General features: G+C 37.8%; 5 protein-coding genes across 5 annotated transcripts in view; 2 read left to right on the forward strand and 3 right to left on the reverse strand.

Annotated features, from left to right (window-relative positions):
* Positions 1-23,728, reverse strand: part of LOC103507551 — a 35,929-nt gene extending 12,201 nt beyond the window's left edge. Inside the window, exons 1-7 of the mRNA XM_026822370.1 lie at positions 23,266-23,728; positions 21,703-21,794; positions 17,303-17,471; positions 14,582-16,086; positions 13,954-14,153; positions 5,222-5,294; positions 4,408-4,594 (exon numbers count right to left, since the gene is read on the reverse strand). Of these exons, the coding sequence (XP_026678171.1) occupies positions 4,408-4,594; positions 5,222-5,294; positions 13,954-14,153; positions 14,582-16,086; positions 17,303-17,471; positions 21,703-21,794; positions 23,266-23,350 (2,311 nt within the window). The 5' untranslated portion in view covers positions 23,351-23,728. The remainder of the gene's footprint in view (positions 1-4,407; positions 4,595-5,221; positions 5,295-13,953; positions 14,154-14,581; positions 16,087-17,302; positions 17,472-21,702; positions 21,795-23,265) is intronic.
* LOC103507544 (lachesin-like) lies at positions 1,990-3,265 on the forward strand. The gene is made up of 2 exons (XM_008472026.3): positions 1,990-2,611; positions 2,896-3,265. Exons 1-2 carry the CDS (start codon positions 2,429-2,431, stop codon positions 3,154-3,156), a joined length of 444 nt encoding a protein of 147 aa, XP_008470248.1. The 5' UTR covers positions 1,990-2,428; the 3' UTR covers positions 3,157-3,265.
* On the reverse strand, positions 13,351-16,520 carry LOC113466720. The gene is made up of 3 exons (XM_026822383.1): positions 16,504-16,520; positions 14,582-16,116; positions 13,351-14,153 (listed from the first exon to the last, which is right to left on the reverse strand). Exons 2-3 carry the CDS (start codon positions 16,100-16,102, stop codon positions 13,950-13,952), a joined length of 1,725 nt encoding a protein of 574 aa, XP_026678184.1. The 5' UTR covers positions 16,103-16,116; positions 16,504-16,520; the 3' UTR covers positions 13,351-13,949.
* Positions 20,688-21,549, forward strand: LOC113466722. The gene is made up of 2 exons (XM_026822385.1): positions 20,688-20,815; positions 21,177-21,549. The coding sequence occupies exons 1-2, from the start codon at positions 20,691-20,693 to the stop codon at positions 21,511-21,513; spliced, it is 462 nt and encodes a 153-aa protein (XP_026678186.1). The 5' UTR covers positions 20,688-20,690; the 3' UTR covers positions 21,514-21,549.
* A 2,588-nt stretch (positions 23,729-26,316) lies between the features above and the next one.
* LOC103507553 lies at positions 26,317-27,624 on the reverse strand. Its single transcript, XM_008472035.1, has one exon. The coding sequence runs from the start codon at positions 27,622-27,624 to the stop codon at positions 26,317-26,319; it is 1,308 nt and encodes a 435-aa protein (XP_008470257.1).
* Between the last annotated feature and the right edge of the window lie 248 nt (positions 27,625-27,872).

The following is a 27,872-nucleotide window of genomic DNA, read 5'->3' on the forward strand; positions in this document are numbered from 1 at the left end:
GAGCCAACGTACAAGACGTGCTGGTGAAAAGTAGAAAAAACAGTGTTCAAAACACACAACCATACAAAGGAATTCACGTGAACAAGAAATCCAACATGAAGTCATACGAGGCCAATCATTTCATATCGTTGCTAAAAGCGAAAAGGAAGACAACAGAGGAAGCTACAACCACAAAATTTTTCTACCCAAAGATACTCTACCAAAGTATATGGAACGCTTCATTAATACCAACACCCAATATCATAGTGACACAAACACCAACGAGTTTACATTATAGTACCACAGAACAAACAACGAAAGTTGGAAATGGACATACCGGGGAGTAAGGTGAGGTTAAAGCTACATCAGTTACAGAATGAGAGCAGAAGAGGGGTAAAGTGACGCTCGCCAGCCTAGTTAGCTTGGTTGGTAGCGCGTCTGCCTTGTAAGCGCTAGATCGTTTCGATTCCCTCCTGGAGAGGATTTTACACTGAACAGACAATGTTCGTTCTCAGAACGGCTGGTTTTCTATGGGACAATAGGAGAAAGTTGGTCGTTTAACCTTATCTTACAGGGCAGGCGCGGTACGCTCCAAGCGATTACGGAAGACAGGATAGGAGAAAGCCAGCCGTTCCGAGAACGAACCTTATCCGTTCAGGATAAAATACGCCCCGGCGGGAATCGAACCCGTGGCCTAGCGCTTAAAAGACGGACGCTAACTAGGCTGGCGCATAGGACTGCAAAGTCCGTTCACTGCAGCAGTAGACTTACTGAGGTCAAATTGCATTGAGAATAAAATTCTGTGCCTAGGCTGGGAAAGCAGGAGATAAACAGAATGACAATGACATACCTTTCGAATACTTAGCAGTCTTAGAGCTGGACAGTCTTTGGAAGAGGAGCACAAAGATCTGTTTGAGATGAGGAGACAGGAGCTCTTAGCAGTCTTAGAGCTGGAGATAAAACATGCCTTTCGAATACTTGGCAGTCTTAGAGCTGGAGATAAAACATACCTTTCGAATACTTGGCAGTCTTAGAGCTGGACAGTCTTTGGAAGAGGAGCACAAAGATCTGTTTGAGATGAGGAGACAGGAGCTCATTGGGACACAGCTCTAGGAGACATTGCATGAGGAGAAAGCCTTCGTGATCATTTGCCTGAACAACAAAAGAGAAACATTATTATTTAGTTGCCAGCCTAGTTAGCTTAGTTGGTAGTGCGTCTGCCTTGTAAGCGCTAGGCCGCGGGTTCGATTCCCGCCCGGGGCGGATTAATGTAAATACCAGGGGGTCTATGTACAGATTCGGTGCTTTAAGTCCACAACGGAGGACCGACCATCGACCATAGCCTAGTCCGGACCCAAGAGAAAATAAATCATCGTCAGTACCTACATTAGGCTTGGATTAATCTAATAGAAGCGTCCTCAAAGAAGCACTGACCATATCTCTGACCCTTGCAGGAAATGAAGAAATTTAGTTTTTTTTTTTTTTGTTATGGTCGATGGTTTTGTATACATTTTTAGTCCGTCCTTCCTTTATTATTACTAATAATAAAAGGTATAAGGGACGGACTATTGTTGTTTCTAATCAAAACACCGTTTTCAAAAATATTAAGGGTTGCTGTTTTTTCACCCTATAAAAAAGTTCAAAACGTGAAAAAATTATCGCCAGAAAATTTTTCATTCGTCCTTTTTTTACATGAATCAATGTCAAATCAATAACAAAACAATATGAACACCATGCTTTAGTTCAAGCTCATACCTTGATTGTTAATTGAACACAAAGCCATTCGCTACCGCTACGTCCTTTATTAAATAGTTATTCAGTTAATCGAATGCAGGTAGATTGCAACTACATACGAGTACATATCTGACCGTGAACTTAAACGTGTTCATTTTATTAGGTTCATTTCATTAGTTAAAGCAGAAAAAACAAGCTGGGTCCGTCCCTCCGGGAATTTTTTAGCCCGTAGTTTATTCGATCGTGATTAAAGAAAATCAGTACCTATGTACAAATCGTAGATAAAATGAAAATAATAAATCGAAAACTTGAGATAATGTTATGTAGATAATAAATAACCTTAATAAATTGATAATGATGATTTTATCAGTAGTAGGACTGCGAAAAGGTAAAAGGAACTTGATTCGCCATAAAGTTTATTATTTCGAAACAAATTAATTTTATTTTATTTTTTAATAAATTAAATAAATTCTTATCTTTTACAGTTGAATAATAAAGTAAAGAAAGTAAAAACTGTTTGCAATTCTTCGAGGGGAAAAGAATAACCAGAAGAAGACCATTTGTCAAATAATTAATTTCAAACAATCCAAGTAGTTAATTTTTTATTCATTATTTAATAAATATTAGTTTTTAAAATTAAATAATAATAAAATAAAATCAGTGTGTACACAACTACGCGATTTCTACCTAAGGCAAACCGATTTCTACCCAAGCCATGCCATCCAAACTCCTCAGTCTCACACTCTACTCCCTCGCGGCCCTAACCCTAGTGAACCTAGTCCACGCCGCGGACCCCTCCATCACCTTCATTTCCCCGGACCAAGTGAAGAACATCGGCGATACGGCCGAACTAGTCTGCATCGTGAAAGACGCCCAGTACATCGTCGAATGGGGGAAGGTACATAATAATAATAAGTTTGTTCTTTCGTTCTTTACGATTTTCTTAACATATTCTTCATCATCCCTGTAAGTACTTCTGTACTTTTAGGGATCATAACTTCTTCTTATTATACATTTAGGTATTCTTGAATTATTTCATTTTTTTTTTTTTCATTTTATATTTCATTGTTGTTTTCGAGATAGTGATTTTGTATTTTCTTTTTCATTTCGTTCTTATTGTATATCCTGAAAGTTTCTCCATATCTGTTCTCATGTTGGGTATAATGTATTGTTGGTTTCAAGGGCGACAAGCCGGGCAACATCAGCGAAAGGATCGCCGTCGAAAGCCAGATCGCATCGGCCGACAAAGCCAAACGGTTCAAGGTCACCGTCAAGGACACCACGGTTGGCGAGTCACCTGTGTCGACGTACACGCTGCAGATTAAGGACGTGCGAGCGTGTGATGCGGGCGTGTATGAGTGTCAGATTCTGTTCCTGGAGAATCTGACCACCAAGCAGACCAGGCTAACAGTGCAGGGCGCACCACCCTCTGACAAGTGTTGAGATAAAGGGACTATATGTCCTAATTCGACAGTCTAAATAAAGCACTAATATCTATCTATCTATCTATCTAACAGAAAGAGAGAGAGAGAGAGAGAGAGAGAGAGAGAGAGAGAGAGAGAGAGAGAGAAAAAGAAAGTGGAAAAATGGAAATTGCTTTCTTCTTTTTTTCTCCCTTTCTATTAAAGTAAAAGGAAAAAAATGGAAAAAAGAAATTGGCTTCTTTTTTTACATATCTCTTTCTTTGTTTTTTGTCACTAATATCATTGCTTGTTTGTCTTATTTGAAAAATAAAGTAAATTATATTATATACAAAAAAAAAAAAAAAAAAAGTGTACACAGGGAACAAAAGAGGGCGAAAACTGAAGGTTTTGTTCTTTTTTCTTTTACGAAATAATCGATTTTTAGTAGTTTTTTGGTCATAGTTTGGAAACCACTGCGAGTTTCCGAAAATCCGTTCTTAAAGGGCCTATTCAAATGAAAAGGAAGCTATTCTCGAAGTTTCATCAAAATCGGTTCAGCCGTTTCGGCTGTGCGTTGATTATGAATGAATGTATGAGTCAGGTGTGAGTACTCTTTTATAGATAGGTATAGATTGTAGGAATAGGTTTATCATGTCAGAATATGATTGTAAAAAAAAAGAAAAAAATCAAAACTATCCAAAAGCTAATATACCGATATTTGATTTCGATTGTTTTGAACGTATTTTTTTAATAAAAAAAAGTCCTTTTCCTGGTTTCTTGAAATTGTGTATTAATTATGTACCTATTTGTGTCACTTTTTTCATTTATTTTTAATCCACCCAAAATATATCCACTCACCATCAGGTTTGGTGAGTTCAGGGAAGATATGTTGCTGAGCGAAATCTTCCAGATTGACCAGAGTAGAGGATTTGGTGGTACCATGTTTTACGGTGGAGCCTTGGGATGCCAACGAGGTCACCAGATAGATAGCCGTGTCCTTGTATTTGATCTGACTCGGGTCCGCGTAATACTTCTTCAGCAATTCCTATGTGAAGGAGGGAAACACGATTTAGGTACAATCATAAACAGTGGGAAAGGATAGGCCAGTCGTAAAGTGCTTGCTTGACGTGCAAGAGGTCCCGGGTTCAATGCCCAGTCACCACACTGATTATTATCTGGTGCTTTTGTGTTGACCCAGCATCAACACCTAAATGGGTATTAATTATGTACCTTTTTGTGTCACCTTTTTTTTTTCATTTATTTTTAATCCACCCCAAATATATCCACTCACCATCAGGTTTGTTGAGTTCAGGGAAGATATGTTGTTGAGCGAAATCTTCCAGATTGACCAGAGTAGAGGATTTGGTGGTACCATGTTTTACGGTGGAGCCTTGGGATGCCAACGAGGTCACCAGATAGATAGCCGTGTCCTTGTATTTGATCTGACTCGGGTCCGCGTAATACTTCTTCAGCAATTCCTATGTGAAGGAGGGAAACACGATTTAGGTACAATCATAAACAGTGGGAAAGGATAGGCCAGTCGTAAAGTGCTTGCTTGACATGCAAGAGGTCCCGGGTTCAATGCCCAGTCACCACACTGATTATTATCTGGTGCTTTTGTGTTGACCCAGCATCAACACCTAAATGGGATTTTTTTATTATTATTATTTTTTTTTTTTTTTACAGAGATGTATTTAAAGTTCACCATTTATTGCTTTGGATAGGCCACTTTTACGATTCGTCTCAAAATTAGTTCAAAATGGGGATTTCAAATTTCGGCCCTGGCTATCGAAAGTGGGTCCGAAATTTTCCCCTCGAAAAAATAATAATAAAATACCCTGTAGGTGTGTCTAAACCAGCGTACCTCAACATAAGCGCCAAACGTCCCCATCATCTTGTCCTCCATGTACTTGCACAGGATCTTGACAAAATCACTTTAAAGTCCACCATTTATTGCTTTGGATAGGCCACTTTTACGATTCGTCTCAAAACTAGTTCAAAATGGGATTTCAAATTTCGGCCCTGGCTATCGAAAGTGGGTCCTAAATTTTCCCCTCGAAAAAATAATAATAAAATAGCCTGTAGGTATGTCTAAACCAGCGTACCTCAACATAAGCGCCAAACGTCCCCATCATCTTGTCCTCCATGTACTTGCACAGGATCTTGACAAAATCACATAATAATTTCATTTAGATTATTTGTTTTCGATGCCATATTTGATGATATGTAGTTTTTTTTACTTTCTATTACATCATTTTACCAGGTAATATTGGCTGCAACTACTCCTGACAGTTTTTCAGCTGTCATGTGATTACCTATGATTGACCATGGATTTCCTTATTCCTTTCCAAGTAGTCACTTTCTATCTCGGTTTGTAATCAACAATAAAAGCGCAATGAGAGGGGAACGTAGTCAACAGTCGGGGAGTGCAGGAAATGGGAAAAAGAAATCCAAGTTAGACATCTCAACCGAATCTTCTGATATTTCTTGTCCAGAATGTCCTGCTACTTTTAAGCTGAACATGAATCTTAAACGTCATATTTATGAAAAACATGGCGGTGAACCAAAATTTCCTTGCAATTTGTGCGAAAAGAAATATTTTCGTAATGAGCAGTTGATCTCACATATGGCCAAACATAATATCGAAATAACCAAGGAATGAACTGGGAATTTCATTTTGTTTTAGAACTCGAAAGTTCTATCCATTTCTAAATACCGATGTGGAATTTTTTTATTTGAATAATTTTTATCCAATGACCCTTCTTATTTTTTTTTATTACGTATCTAAAATTGTAAATAAGTTGTGATTCCGATTATAAGATAAAATAGTCCTTACCAATGAACATCCTATTTTCCCAGTAATTTTGCATTTCTAAATACCGATGTGGAATTTTTTTATTTGAATAATTTTTATCCAATGACCCTTCTTATTTTTTTTTATCACGTATCTAAAATTGTAAATAAGTTGTGATTCCGATTATAAGATAAAATAGTCCTTACCAATGAACATCCTATTTTCCCAGTAATTTTGACGCCTAGAAAAATCATACTTGACAAACATCAGTTGTACTAGTTTTGTTAAAATAGGGCTGACTTTCAGGGTTGTAGGTCGTCATGTACTATTACACTGAAATATTTTCAACTTTTCTGAAACATAGTCTGTCTGTCTGATAAAAAAAAAAAAAAATATATATTATTGAAAATAATTTCAAAATTTTCGAATCTCATTTTGTACAATCAAATTGTGTATAATGTACTGTTACAATTAAATCACGATAATCATGTTCATTAACTTAGTTTTATTTATTTTTATTTTTTATTTTTTTTTTACAGAATTCATAGTTGTTGACCCAACAAATCAATGTCTTGAAGATATGTGTGATCGGAACGGAGAATTCTTCTGCTCTACTCAAGGAGTTCCGAACCACGATAAAAATATCCAATTAGAATCTCGAAGTCCAAGTAATGACGTTATTCATGATTATGAGAACCAAATTGATTCAACGCTGCAGCACAAACTAATTGTTCATACCAAAGTTTTTGAGTGTAGAGCTTGCGATATTGTATTTGTGACTAAAGAAGCATTTGACGATCATTTAGTCTCAGAAACTCATAAAATCAATACACGTCTCCATGAACAAATTGAAGGTCCTTCACAAGAGAACTTGAACATTATTGTGTCACAAGATCATGACAGTAATGATTCAGGTTCTTCAAAAGTATTTCAAAGTCTTGATGGTTTTAAAAGTAAAAAAATCAAACCTCACAAAGCTGGACCTCTAAGTCGCGTGAAATTGCCAGTCAATAATGTTGTTAATGTAGGCATTAAAAAAAGACCCTATAATAGGAAAAATAAACCTGTCATTACTAAAAAGAGTTCAAATGACTCTGTTCGTAAGAATCTAAACTGCTCGCTTGTCGATAAAAATATGGATGTAATAGTTTTATTGGAAAAATGTGATTTTAGCAATATGAACTTTTCTAAAGGTTTTCTTGGAGATAACTTGAAATGTAAAATATGCGATTTTAGGGGAATCAACAAGACAGAGTTAGATAGACACATAGAAGAAACTCATGAAACAGATACCTGTAGGTTTCAAGTTTTTTTCAATCATATTGATTGTTCAAATGTTGAGTTTTCATTTTGTATCTATTTATTTTGTAAGAAATAGACAAATGTATTACCTCTAAAGTAAAATAAATAAAGAAGGAATATATAAAAAAAGTTATTAAAATAATATATTTGAAAGAAGTATAGATACAAGGAACTTTTCTCTTGATAGAACTCAGATTTGAGGTCCAGACAGTGTAATCGCTGACGGTGGACCTAAGTTACTCTGATTCGAAGCACGACCATATACAGCTGATACACATTCTGCGAAGCCCCGCGAACGCGCAGTAGCGCTGCCGTATGTGTAGCCTATCTATTTTAAGGTTAGAGCTTTGCTGGAACTTTTAGAACATACAAACCTACTCTAAATGGGCTAATACCTAGCTTACGGGTATTTTCCTCTCGTTCTCTCGCAATATCATCATGGTGGGAAATGGAACATTGCCTGGCATTGTACCATTTCCTACTCTGTTGCCACTTGAAAATTGCGAAAGAAAAATCAAACACTTTTCGGGCTCTTACCTTTTTGAAAATTTAATCACACGCCACTGAAAATACATGGCCTGGGAAAGGTAAGTTATTTATTTAAATAAAAAGAGGTTTGATAGAGGGAACTGTAACTGCTATAAGGTCTTATCGCCCGAAAATCGAAAAGGAAGACAGGATAGGAGAAAGCCAGCCGTTCCGAGAACGAACATTGTCCGTCCAGGATAAAATCCGCTCCTGGCGGGAATCGAACCCGCGGCCTCTAGCGCTTACTAGTTAGTCGCGCCACCAACCAAGCAGTTAGCTTGGTTGGCAATAAGTCAGTGAGCACAAGGTAGATTTTGTTCGATTCCAGCCCAGGACGGATTTTATCCTGAGCAGATAAGGTTCGTTCTCGGAACAGCTGGCTTTCTATTATCCTGTCTTCCTTCATTCTGCGGTTTCAGGACGGGTATAAGACCTGATTGTTACAGTTCTCCCTGTCAAACCATAACGTATAGACGTACCTATTAGTGGGTGGCCCAACGTCAAAAAAGCTGCATTTCGTCAGGAAAGCACCAAATTTGGCATGGACCTTCATTTGGACCATATAAAACTTTTAGGAAGGGGTGACACCGAAAACCATGTATACGAACAAAATGGCGGCCTTTTTTTCAAAATGGCGGCCAAAAAAGGGGTTTTTTGAGAATATCTCGTTTCCGGTAACTTTTTTCTAATAACAATAAATTAGAAAGTTGTTTGTCTTTTTATTTTCTACATTCCATACATTTACACTTTTTCTCTAGGATGTACCGTAATCCCGTACCGTAATGATTTTTCCAATATGGCGGCCAAAAAGAGGTTTTCTCAAAATATCGCGTTCCCAGTAAATTTTTTCGAAGAACAAAGAATTAAATGAGTACATAGAAGTACACACAACTTGTATCTTTTTGTGATAAGGGTTTTACCCACCATTCAACAACAAGCTACCTACCTCCTCAATTCAACCTCACACAGCCTGAGTGGAGCTGGAAACCCAGCAGCACACAATTCCCCAGATGGTCACCATCCAGGTACTAACCATGTGCAACATTGCTTAACTCCAGTAATCCATGGGGAACATGCATTCAATGTGGTCACCTAAAGAAGAGCTTTGGTGAGGATCTTTGGGTCATTTTTCTAGTCTACAGTTTTGCTATGACCTCTGCTCGATCCATAGAATAAATTCAACGTGCAGTTAAATTATGAAAATATCAATATTTTTCTCTCTTTGATTTCAGCTGAAAACTTCTTGGAGTCAGTTGAAACAAACCAGAATTATCCGCTGTTGATTTTGACCCTGGTGGAGAGAGCAGATGTTGATATGACTATTCGAATAGCTGGAGCAGTAGCGTTTAAGAATTATGTGAAAAGGAATTGGCCATTGGTATGTATAGAAGGGAGGAAAGTACAAATAAAATTACTGTTTTGCTGCAATTTTTATATTGTAGCAATGAAACTATTGCTACATTAGCCATTAGATTCATGTGATGTGTGTCATCTGTATCGCATTGTCCGAAAATTCATCAGCACCTGAAGATATTTCATCTCCCCTACATGCTGACATCTATGTTTGTTTTGTTAGCCCATAGATGTATCTGTAAAATACCATTTAAAAATAAATGAGAACATTCAATAATATTACTAATCCGTTGCAATAAACTCTCAAGAATACGTAAGATTAATAAAAATAAGCAACTTCCGTGGCCGAGTGGGTATCACACTAGGCTTGCACGCAGGAGGTCCGGGTTCGATTCCCGGCGGGGCCGAGGTTTTTTAATAATAATAAGCAACTTCCGTGGCCGAGTGGGTATCACACTAGGCTTGCACGCAGGAGGTCCGGGTTCGATTCCCGGCGGGGCCGAGGTTTTTATTTAAGAATTATGTGAAAAGGAATTGGCCATTGGTATGTATAGAAAGGAGGAAAGTACAAATAAAATAAATTACTGTTTTGCTGCAATTTTTATATTGTAGCAATGAAACTATTGCTACATTAGCCATTAGATTCATGTGATTTGTGTCATCTGTCATAGAATGCTTAAGTATTTTCAATTATCTTTTTGTCCAGGTGGAGGATGAACCAGACAAGATCCATGCATCAGATCGTGAGGCCATCAAAGGCCTCATCCTTCATCTCATGCTCACATCTCCCGAGGCAATTCAGAAACAACTGAGTGATGCTACAGCCATCATAGGCAAGTCTGACTTCCCCGACAAATGGCCAAGTCTGATCACAGATATGGTGGCTAAGTTTGGCACTGGAGATTTCCACATTATTAACGGTGTTCTGCACACAGCTCACTCGTTGTTCAAGCGGTATCGGCATGAGTTCAAATCACAAAAGCTGTGGACAGAAATCAAATTTGTGCTGGACAACTTTGCTAAACCTTTCACAGAGCTTTTCAAGGTAAAATAATATTTATAAGAATAGATCAGTTGTGCTTACTTGGGTGATGTTTCAAAGTCATAGAGCAGGAAAAATGAAGACCAACGGAATTTTTCTTTTTCTTATACAACTTCTAGATCCCAAGATAAATCGATTAAAAAAATGGCGGTAAAATGTGAACTTTTTTTCCAGGCTACCATCAACCTAGTGGGGGAACACAAGGACAACCCTACAGCTCTGAAAGTGATCTACAACTCCCTGGTTGTCAGCTGTAAAATATTCTACTCACTGAACTTTCAGGTAAGTAAAACTGTATTTCCAATAAAATACCATAAGACCTTATTTAGACTGTGGGGTAAAGGGACACTTCAGTCTGATCCCAGCAGTATAAACAAGATATATTCTATTAAATCATGGTATCTTTGTAGTAAAGCAGAGAGCTTTCTCACAACTTTGTGGGTATCACAGTATTACAAGTCTTTCATTTACCTACTCTTCTTCTTTGCCTTTTCCCATGTTCAGATGGGGTCGGCGTTTGTCGTCGGCCTCTCAATCAGCTTTAGAGTGATTGCTTTGAGGCCAACTGGTTTTGGCTAAACAAAATTTTCCGAGTGGGATGCCCTTCGCACTCAACCTTCGCTATTGGTATAGCGTGAGGAAATTTGGACTAGTATACTCCCTGTTTATAGTCCCCTAGCTAGACGCTGATCTACTCTCTGTTTATAGTCCCTCAGTTACTCCCTGTTTATAGCCCCCTAGCTAGACGCTGATCTACTCTCTGTTTATAGTCCCTCAGCCAGACTAAGTCTTTCATTTACTCAATCATCATATATTATTTATTATCTCTCGTCTCTTCGATTTGTAATGCCGTCACTGACCGCTACTTGATTATAGTAGCTACTCAATTGTCCTCACAAGGCTGAGTGCACCCCGAACCCCAAGCACAAAGCCGAAAAAAACCTCGGCCCCGCCGGGAATCAAACCCAGACCTCCTGCGTGCAAGCCTACTGTGATACCCACTCGGTCAAGGAGGTTGCTTGGTATATTCTATTCTATGTTTGGACCAAGATTGTATCAATGAGTCAGATCCTGAAACATGTAACTCACTCTTCAAATCCCTGTAGAAGCTTAACCCAACCTTTAGGGCTGTTTGCAACTACACATAAGCCTTGGAGTGGGTTTTCATTGTATGGATCCCATCCATGGCACAAGCATTGCTTTTACTGATGGGTGTACCATTTATATGCAATTTTTTCCTTTCAAAGATTTCAAATTCCTCTATTTCCTCAATTTCCTCAGTTTCCTCAGGGGTTGAGACAATTTATGCAATTTTTATGCTCTGTTCAATGTATTGTATTATTAGATTTATTAGGTAATAAATGGAAACTTAAATTAATAGGTGTAATTTTTATGCTCTGTTCAATGTATTGTATTATTAGATTTATTAGATAATAAATGGAAACTTAATAGGTATGTATTTATGTAGGACATTAAAATCTGTGTCATTGACTGAGGAGTTCTTTGAAACAAGTAGAGTAGAAGAGTAGAACCTTGATTATTTCAACTAATTGGGACCGGGGGTAGTTGAAATGATCTCTTTCCATGATCTTTTCCTCTGATAAGTATAGCGTGAGGAAATTTGGACTAGTATACTCCCTGTTTATACTGATGGTTGTACCATTTATATGCAATTTTTATGCTCTGTTCAATGTATTGTATTATTAGATTTATTAGGTAATAAATGGAAACTTAAATTAATAGGTATATATTTATGTAGGACATTAATATCTGTGTCATTGACTGAGGAGTTCTTTGAAACAAGTACAGTAGAAGAGTAGAACCTTGATTATTTCAACTAATTGGGACCGGGGGTAGTTGAAATGATCTCTTTCCATGATCTTTTCCTCTGGTAACATTGGATTTTGGAGTTGAAATTATAGAGAGTTGAAATAATTGAGGTTCTACTGTAGTCTTTTTAATTTTTATAACTCATTCTTCACACATCTCTAGTTTAATTTTTTTTAACCATGTTTTAGGACTTGCCAGAATACTTTGAGGATAACATGGTGGTTTGGATGCCAGCATTGCACAACTTGCTTGTCACAGACGTACCCTGTCTCCGTACCGATGTAAGTATGATGACATTAAAAACTTTTCATTTAAAAACAGGTATCAATTTTATCATGTGTTGTAAGTATAGGTAGTTTAGATGTTTTATTTATATCAGCAGGAAAACTATGGCTGAAAATGTTAGATATTTAGATTCAAATTTGGCTGAAAATTTTAAATTGGGTCTCTTTTAATGTTTATAAAATTATTTCCCCACAGTAGGTATCTGAGAATTCATTTCCTAAATATCTCATTTTGTTAAAAAAACACACATTTTTTCAAGTCTTTGATACTTAGGGCAGAACGCATTTAGGGAATTGAATAGGTAGTTTAGATGTTTTATTTATATCAGCAGGAAAACTATGGCTGAAAATGTTAGATATTTAGATTCAAATTTGGCTGAAATTTTTAAATTGGGTCTCTTTTAATGTTTATAAAATTATTTCCCCACAGTATCTGAGAACTCATTTCCTAAATATCTCATTTTGTTAAAAAAACACACATTTTTTCAAGTCTTTGATACTTAGGGCAGAACGCATTTAGGGAATTGAAATTTGATGACAGGAAGAGGTATCATTTGAACATTGTAGTCTGTTTTATTGCCAAACTATCCTGTTTCAAATTTCACACAACAATATGGTCCATTTGCTTTCTGCTTTGTTTCACTGGTTGTTTTCATTGTTTCTTGTCCAATGGGGGTTGTGCTTCAGAAATCCATTTCATTCAATGTTTATGCCTTACAAGCAAATTTAGAATGTCTTCTCAGATTAAATTTTGAGCATTCGTTATTTAATTTTAATTTTGTGACCATTACTCATACACAAGAATTGTTTCAACAAATACGATGACTATTTTCAGAACATTCTGGCCAGCTGTTCGGTTAGGGTGAGGACATGCTGGGGAGTTTTCAGCACTTGTTTCAAAACGCTGTACACATTGTCGAGTAGGTTGACTTTTTGAATCACCCTGTAGATGGAACTGAAACATCAAGTACAAAGTGGTGATTGCCAGCCTACTTAGCTTAGTTGGTAGTGCGTCTGCCTTGTAAGCGCTAGGCCGCGGGTTCGATTCCCGCCCGGGCCGGATTTTATTTTTTCGTAGGAGAAGTTCATGATGAACGCGTGTGTGATTGTTGGCGGACCCATTGGTTTTCTTTGGATGGAATTTGTCAGGTTTTCAACGCTGTACGTTTGTGTTTTAGTTTTATATCCTCTGTCTCTTGTGTGATCTTGTGTGTCGTGGCTCGTCAAAGTTGCTGTGTTCAGCAGTGGCTTTGGTTGTTTATTCTTTTTGTTAAAAATGAACTTCGGTACGTGTATTACTTTACCTAAGCTGTTCTTAGCGTAGTATATGTTGCGTTCGCTTCCAGAACTATTAGCGGTTGTCGTTGATGTTATTATAAAAAGATTTTGAAAAAGGTTTGTACCGTATCTGTACGGATTCAATTTTCTAACTGTTTGAATGCTGCGATTTCCTGTGCTAATATAACCAAGGATGTTTTTCGTTTCCTTGTTGTCTTGCATTTTGCTATTAGTACTGGTTTCCCTTATTTCATTGTGCATAGTTTGGTTCTCCGATGCTTTATTTTCATTTCTGGTTTCTTTTGCAGGGATGCCAGAATGTTTCTTATAAAGGCTTGGTCGATATTTTACTGGTGATTTTGCAAAGTTTTGTTTCTTCATAAGTAACTTTGTTTGAACTAGTCTTAGTCTCTCTTTATCTTCTACCTGAGCGGTAGTAAGAGGTTAATTTCATCGTGCATAGTTTGGTTCTCCGATGCTTTATTTTCATTTCTGGTTTCTTTTGCAGTGATGCCAGAATGTTTCTTATAAAGGCTTGGTCGATATTTTACTGGTAATTTTGCAAAGTTTTGTTTCTTCATAAGTAACTTTGTTTGAACTAGTCTTAGTCTCTCTTTATCTTCTACCTGAGCGGTAGTAAGAGGATTAGTTAGGTTTACATTAGACATCCTACGTATGAACATTATTTCTTACCGTTTATCATTTTCATATCATCATATGAAGTACATACATAAATTCATATCATCATATGAAGTACATTTTAAAAGTAGAACCATACAGAAGGTCCCACCTTCTGTATGACAAGCAAATCCTTTTTTTTTTTATCGTATGTCTGGTTGCTCCTTTTCTTAAGAGAAGGATACAGGCAGGGCATAAACTTTATTAATGACTGGCCTAAACAGTGATTATTAGTTAGGTTTACATTAGACATCCTACGTATGAACATTATTTCTTACCGTTTATCATTTTCATATCATCATATGGATTTCGCAAAGTTTTGTTTCTTCATAAGTAAATTTGTTTGAACTAGTCTTAGTCTCTCTTTATCTTCTACCTGAGCGGTAGTAAGAGGTGCGTTTATTTGTGAATGATTGTCAGTATTGTCTGTAGACGCTTTGAGTATATTATCAAACGACCAAGTATTTTTGAGATGGTCCACTGTTGGGTTTACTTGTTTGCTATAATGTTTGAGCCCTTGTGAAGGTTGTATTGAACTAGGTTTTGTATCATAATTGAAAATTTTCGTATCCTTATTTGTATTAACTTTTGGAGCACTACTGTTATTGTTTGCATATTCGCTTGTACTAGTTTTGATATTATCGACAATATTATCCAGGTGTCTATTTGTGTTGGTTTTTATATCACTGACATCACAATGGGGATTTTTAAGAGCACTAATTCCTATAACTGCATTTGTTTCATGATTATCCATATCTTTGGTTGCAAAAGTTTTAGTACTTCTGATATAATCATCAAAGTGTTTCAAAGTACTTGTTTTCCTATCCTGATTTATTTCCAGACCTACAGTACTTTCTGTTATTCCATTTACTCCTGTGACTTCAATGATTTTCCCAACAGTTTGGTTCTCTCTATCATTTATTCTGACGTCTTCATCGTCCGGGTTTGGATTGTTTGTAGCATTCGTTTGTAACTCATGTACACTTGTTGATTTGTCCATTATTTCATTTGTGGTGGGTTTTTGTTTGTTTACCGTTATCATTCCATCGGTCATGGTTGTTGCTTTGTTTATATTTTCCATTTCTTTTGTATTTTTGGTTTCAATGCTAGTATTTTTGGCTATTGTTTTTTCAGTCGTTAAATTCTCTGATACCTCTCTCATTTTATCTGCATCTTGTATGGCATTATCAACCTTTGTGGATGTTTCTTTTACTTTTCCAGTCACTTGGGGCATTTCTTTCTCAGTGCTTATTTCAGCTGTTTCTGCATCTCTTGCTTTTTCTGTTGTTTCCAGAACTTTGGCGTCATTAACCATTGTGTGTGATTCCATTTTATTTTCAGTTACTTCCAGGTCTTTATCCTCAGATTTAGTTACTTTTGTGAGGTTTACAATTGAGTTTTCCATTTTGTCCAGAATTTTATCGTCAGAGTCTATTGTTGTTCTTATTATTATCATCTCATTTGGTTTGTCCATTTTGTCTAGAGCATCTTTGTCAATAGCTTCCGTCGTTTCATGTACGTTCACAATCTCCATGTTGGCTTCTGATGTTGATTCCCTGTCTGTCTCTATTGTAATTGAATTCGTTGTTGCTTCTACCTTTTTATCAACAATTTGTTTGTTGATCTCCGTTTTATTTTCAGGTACATTTTCAATTGTACTATTTCTGTTCGTACTAACTTCTACTGGCGTAATTTCTGATGTCGCTGGTGATGTATTTGTTAGCATATCTTTCTCTAGAATTTCTTCTTGTTTATAGTTTGCATTCGTTGTGAGGTCTTCTGTTACGTTTTCAATTTTTCCCGGACTAGCTGTGATATTGCTAATTTCTACTGGAATGTGTTCGATTTCTGTTGTTACTAGCGTTGTGTTTAGTAGGATAGCTTTTACAATATCCATTTTTTGACTGTCATTTTGGTAGAATTATTTTTTTCATTCGACTGATTATTGATTGTGTGTGTGTGTGTTTCAGTTCTGATGTGGAGACCAGACGAAGGGCTGCTTGTGATTTTGTCAAGATCCTGTGCAAGTACATGGAGGACAAGATGATGGGGACGTTTGGCGCTTATGTTGAGGTACGCTGGTTTAGACATACCTACAGGGTTTTGGTAGCTGGAACTGGAATTAAAAAAAGGTTGTTACTGGAATTGACATAAAACACATTTTTTTTTCTTCGCCTATCATTAGTTCGACTGCTGGAGCAAAGGATCTTTTTCCCCCAATCCCTGGCCTATAAACACAGTATATTCTTGATTGAAGACTCGGTAACTTAGTGAAAACGATTACTATTCTCTCGTTATTTTGGTAGCTGGAACTGGAATTAAAAAAAGGTTGTTACTGGAATTGACATAAAACACATTTTTTTTTCTTTCGCCTATCATTAGTTCGACTGCTGGAGTAAACGATTTTTTTCCCCCAATCCCTGGCCTATAAACACAGTATATTCTTGATTGAAGACTCGGTAACTTAGTGAAAACGATTACTATTCTCTTGTTCATACAATGCAATAGACCAATGGTAAGTCACTTATCTCATTGTGAACGATGCCGGTAATTATTCAGAAGCTACGACAATGAAAAAGAATGCTTCTTTTTTTGTTTAACTTAACCCTATAATAACACTGGTCACTGTTCATTAGTGACAGAGGTACTTGTGCAGAAGTCACGTGACCAGTGTTATTATAGGGTTAGGTTAAACGCAAGAAGGACTTTTCACAATTAGAGCAGTGATTAGTGTTATTATAGGGTTAGGTTAAATACAAAAAGGAGCTTTTCTTTTCCACGGACGTGACTTCTGTCAAAACGGCTGGTTTTCTATGGGACAATAGGAGAAAGTTGGTCGTTTAACCTTATCCTACAGGGCAGGCGCGGTACGCTCCAAGCGATTACCACCCGGGGCGGACCTTACCCTAAACAGATAAAAGATTTGTTCTCGGAACGGCTGGCTTTCTCCTATCCTGTCCTTGTCTCTTCGATTTGGGGACGATAAGATCTCCATTGTTACAGTCCCCTGTATCAAAACTATTGAAAAGAAAAGTACTTAGGTATTTCGTTACATCTCATTTCCATTGTGAAAAAAAAGTCTTTTCATATTTTCTACCTACGTTATCATATTTCTGGTGTGTGCTCGTTGAATTGAGAATGTCCCAAATATCCCCCACAAACTCCCGAATATACGGCTCGAATTCTTCACTATACTTCTGAGCATACAAACAGATGCACTCGCATATCTGACTGCGCAACTGTTCCAACACACCTTCTTCATCATCCTGGAATCAAATAAGTATAGAATAAGTATAAGTATAGTGCAATATAATAAGTATAAGTATAGTGCAATAAATAAGACTAAGTATAGTGCAATATTAAACTGTTGAGAGAAGGGGTCTACATGTTCTAGTTTGACAGACTAAATAAAGTGCTATACTGTACTGTCATACAATATTTGTGTTAAAGCATTCTATTCACAACTTTTTACTTTCTTTGGGGTAGGTATCACAGATTCTCAAACCATGTTGAGAAAAAAAATTCCATCTCTAGGCTGGGATTGAACCCAAGTCCACCTGCTTACCAGACGAGCGTCTCGACCACGACACCACCGAGGCAGCTACAGCGCAAAACATTTTCCAAAATTATTTACATATAAAAAAATCGATTCGAGGTTTCCCTCTGTCGGCAGAGCTCCAAGTATTTTGGAAAACTAGGGAAACGTTCGGAAATATGGGCCATTGCGATTTTCAAAAATCTTCCTGAAAACTTTGCGGCGGGCAGTGAAATAATCGAAATTCCTCGAAATGTAAACGCTCGCCACATATATCTCTCTCACGCCTTCTCAAAATTCTACCAAGTTTTCCAAATTCAAAAAGTCCAAATTTTCACAGACAACTTTTCCTTGTAAAAAAAATAGGTTCTCTCAGTCTCTGGCTGTTTTATGGCCTGAGTTGATCAAGATAGAATGAGTCTCCTGGTGCAACAGACCAAGTGCTTTGGGGTAGGTATCACAGATTCTCAAACCATGTTGAGAAAAAAAATTCCATCTCTAGGCTGGGATTGAACCCAAGTCCACCTGCTTACCAGACGAGCGTCTCGACCACGACACCACCGAGGCAGCTACAGCGCAAAACATTTTCCAAAATTATTTACATATAAAAAAATCGATTCGAGGTTTCCCTCTGTCGGCAGAGCTCCAAGTATTTTGGAAAACTAGGGAAACGTTCGGAAATATGGGCCATTGCGATTTTCAAAAATCTTCCTGAAAACTTTGCGGCGGGCAGTGAAATAATCAAAATTCCTCGAATGGGGGAAGGTACATAATAATAATAAGTTTGTTCTTTCGTTCTTTACGATTTTCTTAACATATTCTTCATCATCCCTGTAAGTACTTCTGTACTTTTAGGGATCATAACTTCTTCTTATTATACATTTAGGTATTCTTGAATTATTTCATTTTTTTTTTTTCATTTTATATTTCATTGTTGTTTTCGAGATAGTGATTTTGTATTTTCTTTTTCATTTCGTTCTTATTGTATATCCTGAAAGGATATTGTATATCCTGAAAGCTCCTCTGGTAGACCATTTAGTAATGATGGAATTTGATACTTATATGTTGTTTCTCCATATCTGTTCTCATGTTGGGTATAATGTATTGTTGGTTTCAAGGGCGACAAGCCGGGCAACATCAGCGAAAGGATCGCCGTAGGTTCTCTCAGTCTCTGGCTGTTTTATGCCCTGAGTTGATCAAGATAGAATGAGTCTCCTGGTGCAACAGACCAAGTGGGGTTTCATTTTCATTTTGTTGTGTGTTTCACTGACAGGTGGTTCCGTGAGGGGTGAATCGTATGCCGAACTTAATCTTAGCGACAGTACCAGGTAAGTGTTTTTCATTTGACATCGTGGTACTTGTTCGATGTCACGTCAATGGAAACTTGCTACTTTTATATTTGTCACAGTAATTATGCAGAAGTCACGTCCGTGGAAAAGAAAAGCTCCTTTTTGTATTTAACCTAACCCTATAATAACACTAATCACTGCTTTGTGTTTCACTGACAGGTGGTTCCGTGAGGGGTGAATCATATGCCGAACTTAATCTTAGCGACAGTACCAGGTAAGTGTTTTTCATTTGACATCGTGGTACTTGTTCGATGTCACGTCAATGGAAACCTATACTTCTACTTCTTTATTGCACTATACTTATACTTATTCTATACTTATTTGATTCCAGGATGATGAAGAAGGTGTATTGGAACAGTTGCGCAGTCAGATATGCGAGTGTATCTGTCTGTATGCTTAGAAGTATAGTGAGGAGTTCGAGCCCTATATTTATACTTATTTATTGCACTATACTTAAACTTATTTATTGCACTATACATATACTTATACTTATTCTATACTTATTTGATTCCAGGATGATGAAGAAGGTGTGTTGGAACAGTTGCGCAGTCAGATATGCGAGTGTGTAATAAATAAGTAGAAGTATAGGGCTCGAATTCTTCACTATACTTCTAAGCATACAGACAGATACACTCGCATATCTGACTGCGCAACTGTTCCTACACACCTTCTTCATCATCCTGGAATCAAATAAGTATAGAATAAGTATAAGTATAGTGCAATAAATAAGTATAAATATAAGGCTCGAATTCTTCACTATACTTCTGAGCATACAGACAGATGCACTCCACTGACAATCTCATAACTGATGATTCCACTACGGCTATAGGAACCACAAATGCCTTTCACGGGATAAACAAAAGAATTGACACAAGTACTGATCCTGTTTGTACTAACCATGAGATAAACCCCATCAGTGATATCAGACTAGACAAAATCATTACAACACCCAGTATAGTGCAATAAATAAGTATAAATATAAGGCTCGAATTCTTCACTATACTTCTGAGCATACAGACAGATGCACTCACATATCTGTCTGCGCAACTGTTCCAACACACCTTCTTCATCATCCTGGATTCAAATAAGTATAGAATAAGTATAAGTATAGTGCAATAGAATAAGTATAAGTATAGTGCAATAGAATAAGTATGAGTATAATGCAATAAATAAGACTGAGTATAGTGCAATATTAAACTGTTGAGAGAAGGGGTCTACATGTTCTAGTTTGACAGACTAAATAAAGTGCTATACTGTACTGTCATACAATAAATAAGACTAAGTATAGTGCAATATTAAACTGTTGAGAGAAGGGGTCTACATGTTCTAGTTTGACAGACTAAATAAAGTGCTATACTGTACTGTCATACAATATTTGTGTTAAAGCATTCTATTCACAACTTTTTACTTTTTTTGGGGTAGGTATCACAGATTCTCAAACCATGTTCAGAAAAAAAAAATTCCATGCCTAGGCTGGGATTGAACCCAAGTCCACCTGCTTACCAGATGAGCGTCCCGACCACGACACCACCGAGGCAGCTACAGCGCAAAACATTTTCCAAAATTCTTTACATATGAAAAAATCGATTCGACAAATACATATGCCATCAAAGAATATGAATAATGGCTTACCAAAGAATATGGAAAGCGCAACTGGAGACCTAAAAACCAGTGACGTTGACAAAATAAACGAACAAACCCATCACCAAATGCAAGACGAATATACCAAAGACCTGGCCTATAGCCCCGTTAACAAGCTGGAAATTCCTCGAAATGTAAACGCTCGCCACAAATTTCTCTCTCACGCCTTCTCAAAATTCTACCAAGTTTTCCAAATTCAAAAAGTCCAAATTTTCACAGACAACTTTTCCTTGTAAAAAAAATAGGTTCTCTCAGTCTCTGGCTGTTTTATGGCCTGAGTTGATCAAGATAGAATGAGTCTCCTGGTGCAACAGACCAAGTGGGCCATCAAAGAATATGAATAATGGCTTACCAAAGAATATAGAAAGCGCAACTGGAGACCTAAAAACCAGTGACGTTGACAAAATAAACGAACAAACCCATCACCAAATGCAAGACGAATATACCAAAGACCTGGCCTATAGCCCCGTTAACAAGCTGAAATTCCTGTTTGTACGCACAACTACAAGGTACGCTGATTCACGATGGAAAACCCGTATGGATAAATACCTGAAAATACCGAGCGAACTTCCAAAAGAACCAGCGAGCAAGAAATCAGACGCCACCAACATAAAATTCGACTCCAAAGTTAGCCAAATGAAAAACATCGTGCAAAGTATACTCGAGAAATATGTGGACAAAAGTAAAATATCTCAGCATGGCACCTTGAGAAAGTCAAAACTGCAGTTTAACAATTCAATTGTGAGTATTTTTCTCAAGGGGCGTTATGGAACTCGATGGTAAAAGTAGTAACTGTGATAGTCTGTCATCTTTGAACTTTTTTCCCTCAATTATCTTAATAGTGCTTATTCATTCTACTCGAAGATTTGATAGAATATACCTTGTTTATACTGCTGGGATCAGACTGAAGTGTCCCTTTACCCCACAGTCTAAATAAGGTCTTATGGTATTTTATTGGAAATACAGTTTTACCTGAAAGTTGAGTGAGTAGAATATTTTACAGCTGACAACCAGGGAGTTGTAGATCACTTTCAGAGCTGTAGGGTTGTCCTTGTGTTCCCCCACTAGGTAGGCGTTATGGATGGTAAAAGTAGTAACTGTGATAGTCTGTCATCTTTGAACTTTTTTCCCTCAATTATCTTAATAGTGCTTATTCATTCTACTCGAATAGGACTGAAAAGTCACTTTACCCCAGCAGTAGAGGCTACTACTAAGGTCACATTCTCAAACATTGTTGTTGATAAAATTTCATACCTCAGCTGGAATTCAACCCACGCTCTTCTGTTTACCAGGCGAGCGGCTTGACCACTACACCACCGAATTGGGCAATAACACAAAAATAATAAATAAATAAAAAGATGAGTTTCACCGCCTTTTTCATTTCCTAGCAAATGAAACAACTGCTACGACCACTCATGTGGTCTGTGTCGTAGCATGTCCATCTCGTAGAATGTTCATCAGATTTCAATCTGTCAACCTACCTCGGTGGTGTAGTGGTCAAAGCGCTCGCCTGGTAAACAGGAGGGCGTGGGTTCAATCCCAGCCGAGGTATGGAATTTTATCGTAGCATGTCCATCTCGTAGAATGTTCATCAGATTTCAATCTATCAACCTACCTCGGTGGTGTAGTGGTCAAAGCGCTCGCCTGGTAAACAGGAGGGCGTGGGTTCAATCCCAGCCGAGGTATGGAATTTTATCCTCTATATAATTTGAGAATTTGACCACAATAATAGTAGTACTGTAAAGGGATTTTTCAGTCCTATGCAAGCAGTATAGATAAGCACTATACTATTACTATGTATTAATCTAAATCACGATTTCTTTGTGGTGAAGCTGAGAGCTTCTTCACAATTTTGTGGATATCACAGCATTACTAAGAGCCTCCTTTACTATTTCTGACATATCTGATAATTTTTCTTTTTACTCTGGTAATGCCGCCACTGGTCGCTACTCGATTGTCCTCACGAGGCTGAGTGTACCCCGAATTCCAAGCACAGAGCCGAAAAAACCTCGGCCCCGCCGGGAATCGAACCCGGACCTCCTGCGTGCAAGCCTAGTGTGATACCTTGCTGCTGGGTTCCCAGCTCCACTCAGGCTGTGTGAGGTTGAATTGAGGAGGTAGGTAGCTTGTCGTTGAATGGTGGGTAAAACCCTTATCACAAAAAGATACAAGTTGTGTGTACTTCTATGTACTCGGAAGTGTTCAACAGTTGATCCATGATACTGGAACTTCTACATACTCCTACATCAAACTCTCGGGCAGAGCTTTATTCTATGGATCGAGCAGAGGTCATAGCAAAACTGTAGACTAGAAAAATGACCCAAAGATCCTCACCAAAGCTCTTTTGTTCAACAGTTGATCCATGATACTGGAACTTCTACATACTCCTACATCAAACTCTTGGGCAGAGCTTTATTCTATGGATCGAGCAGAGGTCATAGCAAAACTGTAGACTAGAAAAATGACCCAAAGATCCTCACCAAAGCTCTTCTTTAGGTGATCTTATTGCCCAATAGTCTTCAATACAAGACTTACCTGGTTTTCTTAGGGATACTTCAGGACTTAACGTTTTTTGGAGATATTCCGCAAGTGTAACCAAATTGGTATCCGTGATTTCCATGCTAACCTAATTACACACAGTAAAATACAATTCACAAGGATTAAACTAACGTAAAACGGTGATTTGAATTAAATTCGGCGCATTAAAAGAGTGGAAACTTGGAAAAACGTAGGTAATAATGAAAAATCGTAAAATCCGTTTTTGAATTTTTGGTGCATCACAGAGGCAGGAGCAGAGCGCACAGAGCTATGCACAGAACTACAGAAGTAACTCGTAAGGTCTGTTTATACGATGCACGAAGTTAAAATTGGTCCGGCCTAAGCGAACTTTCGACATGATTCGGGCATAACGTATTGTTCTGGCATCCGGCCTTCGGACGAGTTTTGTTATGGTTTGGCCTATATAGTGGGTGGCCCAACGTCACAATTTTGGCCAAAAGCTGCATTTATTCAGGAAAGCACCAAATTTGGTATGGACCTTCATTGGAAAAATCGTAAAATCCGTTTTTGAATTTTTGATTTTTTGGTGCATCACAGAGGCAGGAGCAGGAGGCACAGAGCTATGCACAGAACTACAGAAGTAACTCGTAAGGTCTGTTTATACGATGCACGAAGTTAAAATTGGCCCGGCCTAAGCGAACTTTCGACATGATTCGGGCATAACGTATTTTTCCGGCCTTCGGACGAGTTTTTTTTTATGGTTTGGCCTATAGGTACGTGTATACGTTATGGTTTGACAGGGAGAACTGTAACAATCAGGTCTTATCGTCCCGAAACCGCAGAATGAAGGAAGACAGGATAATAGAAAGCCAGCTGTTCTGAGAACGAACCTTATCTGCTCAGGATAAAATCCGTCCTGGGCTGGAATCGAACAATCTACCTTGTGCTCACTGACTTATTGCCAACCAAGCTAACTGCTTGGTTGTTGGTTGGTAGCGCGACTAACTAGTAAGCGCTAGAGGCCGCGGGTTCGATTCCCGCCAGGAGCGGATTTTATCCTGGACGGACAATGTTCGTTCTCGGATGAAATCTACCACTACAGTAGCAAGTGCGACAAAGAATCACATCGACAAAGAGAAAACCGTACTGTCCACTGTAGAAAACTTCAGAGACGGGAAATTTTTTGACCTCCTGAATGTCGATTATATCAATAGTGAGAAAAGCACGCGAAACAATATCCCTAACCTGTATCTGAGCCAGAATCATAATAATCCAACCAACACAAAACAGGATTTGGAAAGTAAATTTCTCGACCTCTTAAACATGGATTACCTCAATAATGAAAGAACCACTCGACAGAACCTCCTCAAAGTGTATCTGGGTCAGAGCGAAAGTAACGATGTCCTAAGCGAACTGCTAGCAATGAACAAACCACTGGGTGAGAGTAGATTTCAAGATGTTGCCAATGACAGTGACATGGAGCCTGATAATGAACGTTTCGCCGGATTTCAAGCTTTCCTAAGAGAGCAAGACAAACTAGAAGTTCCGATCGAACAAACAAATGCAACTCCCGTAGCAACAGATATTGACGCAATTCAAATACATAGGCCATCAAAGAATATGAATAATGGCTTACCAAAGAATATAGAAAGCGCAACTGGAGACCTAAAAACCAGTGACGTTGACAAAATAAACGAACAAACCCATCACCAAATGCAAGACGAATATACCAAAGACCGGGCCTATAGCCCCGTTAACAAGCTGAAATTCCTGTTTGTACGCACAACTACAAGGTACACAGATTCACGATGGAAAACCCGTATGGATAAATACCTGAAAATACCGAGCGAACTTCCAAAAGAACCAGCGAGCAAGAAATCAGACGCCACCAACATAAAATTCGACTCCAAAGTTAGCCAAATGAAAAACATCGTGCAAAGTATACTCGAGAAATATGTGGACAAAAGTAAAATATCTCAGCATGGCACCTTGAGAAAGTCAAAACTGCAGTTTAACAATTCAATTGTGAGTATTTTTCTCAAGGGGCGTTATGGAACTCGATGGTAAAAGTAGTAACTGTGATAGTCTGTCATCTTTGAACTTTTTTCCCTCAATTATCTTAATAGTGCTTATTCATTCTACTCGAATAGGACTGAAAAGTCACTTTACCCCAGCAGTAGAGGCTACTACTAAGGTCACATTCTCAAACATTGTTGTTGATAAAATTTCATACCTCAGCTGGAATTCAACCCACGCTCTTCTGTTTACCAGGCGAGCGGCTTGACCACTACACCACCGAATTGGGCAATAACACAAAAATAATAAATAAATAAAAAGATGAGTTTCACCGCCTTTTTCATTTCCTAGCAAATGAAACAACTGCTACGACCACTCATGTGGTCTGTGTCGTAGCATGTCCATCTCGTAGAATGTTCATCAGATTTCAATCTGTCAACCTACCTCGGTGGTGTAGTGGTCAAAGCGCTCGCCTGGTAAACAGGAGGGCGTGGGTTCAATCCCAGCCGAGGTATGGAATTTTATCCTCTATATAATTTGAGAATTTGACCACAATAATAGTAGTACTGTAAAGGGATTTTTCAGTCCTATGCAAGCAGTATAGATAAGCACTATACTATTACTATGTATTAATCTAAATCACGATTTCTTTGTGGTGAAGCTGAGAGCTTCTTCACAATTTTGTGGATATCACAGCATTACTAAGAGCCTCCTTTACTATTTCTGACATATCTGATAATTTTTCTTTTTACTCTGGTAATGCCGCCACTGGTCGCTACTCGATTGTCCTCACGAGGCTGAGTGTACCCCGAATTCCAAGCACAGAGCCGAAAAAACCTCGGCCCCGCCGGGAATCGAACCCGGACCTCCTGCGTGCAAGCCTAGTGTGATACCCACTCGGCCACGGAAGTTGCTTATTTTTATTAATCTTACGTATTCTTGAGAGTTTATTGCAACGGATTAGTAATATTATTGAATGTTCTCATTTATTTTTATATGGTATTTTACAGATACATCTATGGGCTAACAAAACAAACATAGATGTCAGCATGTAGGGGAGATGAAATATCTTCAGGTGCTGATGAATTTTCGGACAATGCGACATGTTTCCAGCAAGACATTCTTCTGTACTTTCTGTATGACATAATGAGGAAGTTGTATCTTCTTAATGTGTTCGTACAGACTGGGATGAATTAATCCATTAGTGGATACAACAACTGGTACAATTTCAACTTTGTCCATATTCCACATGTCTTTGATTTCTATCCCCAGGTCTTGGTACTTCCGGATTTTTTCGCCCATTGTTATTAATATGTTGTGATCATTGGGATGGGCAATGTCAATTAATTTTACATTCTTTTGAATCTTGTCAATGAGTACAATATCAGGGCGATTTGCAGGAAGTCTTCGATCAGTTATGATTGTTGTGTCCCAATACAGTTTATAACTTTCATTTTCTAATACAGGTTCTGGATCATACTTATAATGGGGATCTTTGTTGTTGATTAGTCCATGTGTGTTTCCAATAAATTGGTGGATAATTTTGGCGGACAGATTATGTCCATACAGGTATTCAGAGTTGGCCAATGATGAGCATGCAGAGGTAATATGTTGAATAGTCTCAGAACCTTGGTGACATACACGACACTTATCATCTGGAATATCTAGCTTTAGTATGTGTTTCATGTAGTTCTTGGTTTTGATTACTTGATCTTGAATAGCTAAGATAAATCCCTCTGTCTCGCAATATATTGAACTCTGAGGCTTCAACCAATCACTGGAACTTGAGTGACAATCATCTAGTTGTGATTTATATCTTCCGTGAAGGCTCTTTTGTTTCCATTTCTCTTCAAGTTCAGCACATGAATAAACTTGTAACGGCATATCATTATTTTTCAAGTTCAATGAAGAATATTTGTCATCAGCATCAATGATTATGTGATGGAGAGGGGATGAATCTTTCTTCTTGAAGAAATACGCTTTTAAGTTCTTTACTTCTCTATTTCCTAATCTTTCCAAGTTTATTAGACCTTGACCTCCATTTTTTCTTGATAAATACAATCGTTCAGTACATGCTTTAGGGTGATGCATTCTGAACTGTGTCATCATTACTCTGGTCTTGCGATCTAACTCTTGCAAATCCGTTTGTGTCCAAGGTAGAACACCAAATGAGTTTGTTAGGATAGGAACACACCATGTATTAATGCCTTTGATCTTATTGGCACCATTCAAACTCGTAGCAAGAATTTTCTTCAATCTCGTTGTGTACGTATTAATCACACTGTCTTTTGCTTCTGACTTGTTGAATACCAGTGCTTGTTTCACACCAAGATATTTGTACATTTCATTTGTACTTTGATCAAGGGTTGGTAATACCATTGGTGTTGAGGTTAGATTGATATTTTCTTGATCATGTATTTTCCCCCTTTTCACTTCCAAAGTAGCACATTTCTCTATGCCGAATTTCATTTCAATATCACTCGAGAATATTGATGTTATTTCAAGCAGAGATCTTAATTCATCCTAGTGATGGGACTCGAGTGAGATTTTTCAACTCGATTATTTTCTACTCGATTATTTTCCAACTCGAGTTGTAACTCGAGTGGAAATTAATCGAGTTGAATATT

The sequence above is a fragment of the Diaphorina citri genome, unplaced genomic scaffold, assembly GCF_000475195.1.
Source record: "Diaphorina citri unplaced genomic scaffold, Diaci psyllid genome assembly version 1.1 scaffold321, whole genome shotgun sequence".
NCBI lineage: Eukaryota > Metazoa > Arthropoda > Insecta > Hemiptera > Psyllidae > Diaphorina > Diaphorina citri.

What these genes read in the sequence shown, in the direction of transcription:
- LOC113466722 (XM_026822385.1), top strand. Translation starts at nt 20,691, where the DNA reads ATGCCATCAAAGAATATGAATAATGGCTTACCAAAGAATATGGAAAGC. An exon ending in CAAATGCAAGACGAATATAC is followed by an intron (nt 20,816 to 21,176) that starts CAAAGACCTGGC and finishes AGACGAATATAC; the next exon opens with CAAAGACCTGGCCTATAGCC.
- LOC103507553 (XM_008472035.1), bottom strand. Translation starts at nt 27,624, where the DNA reads ATGGTATTACCAACCCTTGATCAAAGTACAAATGAAATGTACAAATAT.
- LOC113466720 (XM_026822383.1), bottom strand. Translation starts at nt 16,102, where the DNA reads ATGGATATTGTAAAAGCTATCCTACTAAACACAACGCTAGTAACAACA. An exon ending in CACCTCTTACTACCGCTCAG is followed by an intron (nt 14,154 to 14,581) that starts GTAGAAGATAAA and finishes ACTACCGCTCAG; the next exon opens with GTAGAAGATAAAGAGAGACT.
- LOC103507544 (XM_008472026.3), top strand. Translation starts at nt 2,429, where the DNA reads ATGCCATCCAAACTCCTCAGTCTCACACTCTACTCCCTCGCGGCCCTA. An exon ending in ACATCGTCGAATGGGGGAAG is followed by an intron (nt 2,612 to 2,895) that starts GTACATAATAAT and finishes GTTGGTTTCAAG; the next exon opens with GGCGACAAGCCGGGCAACAT.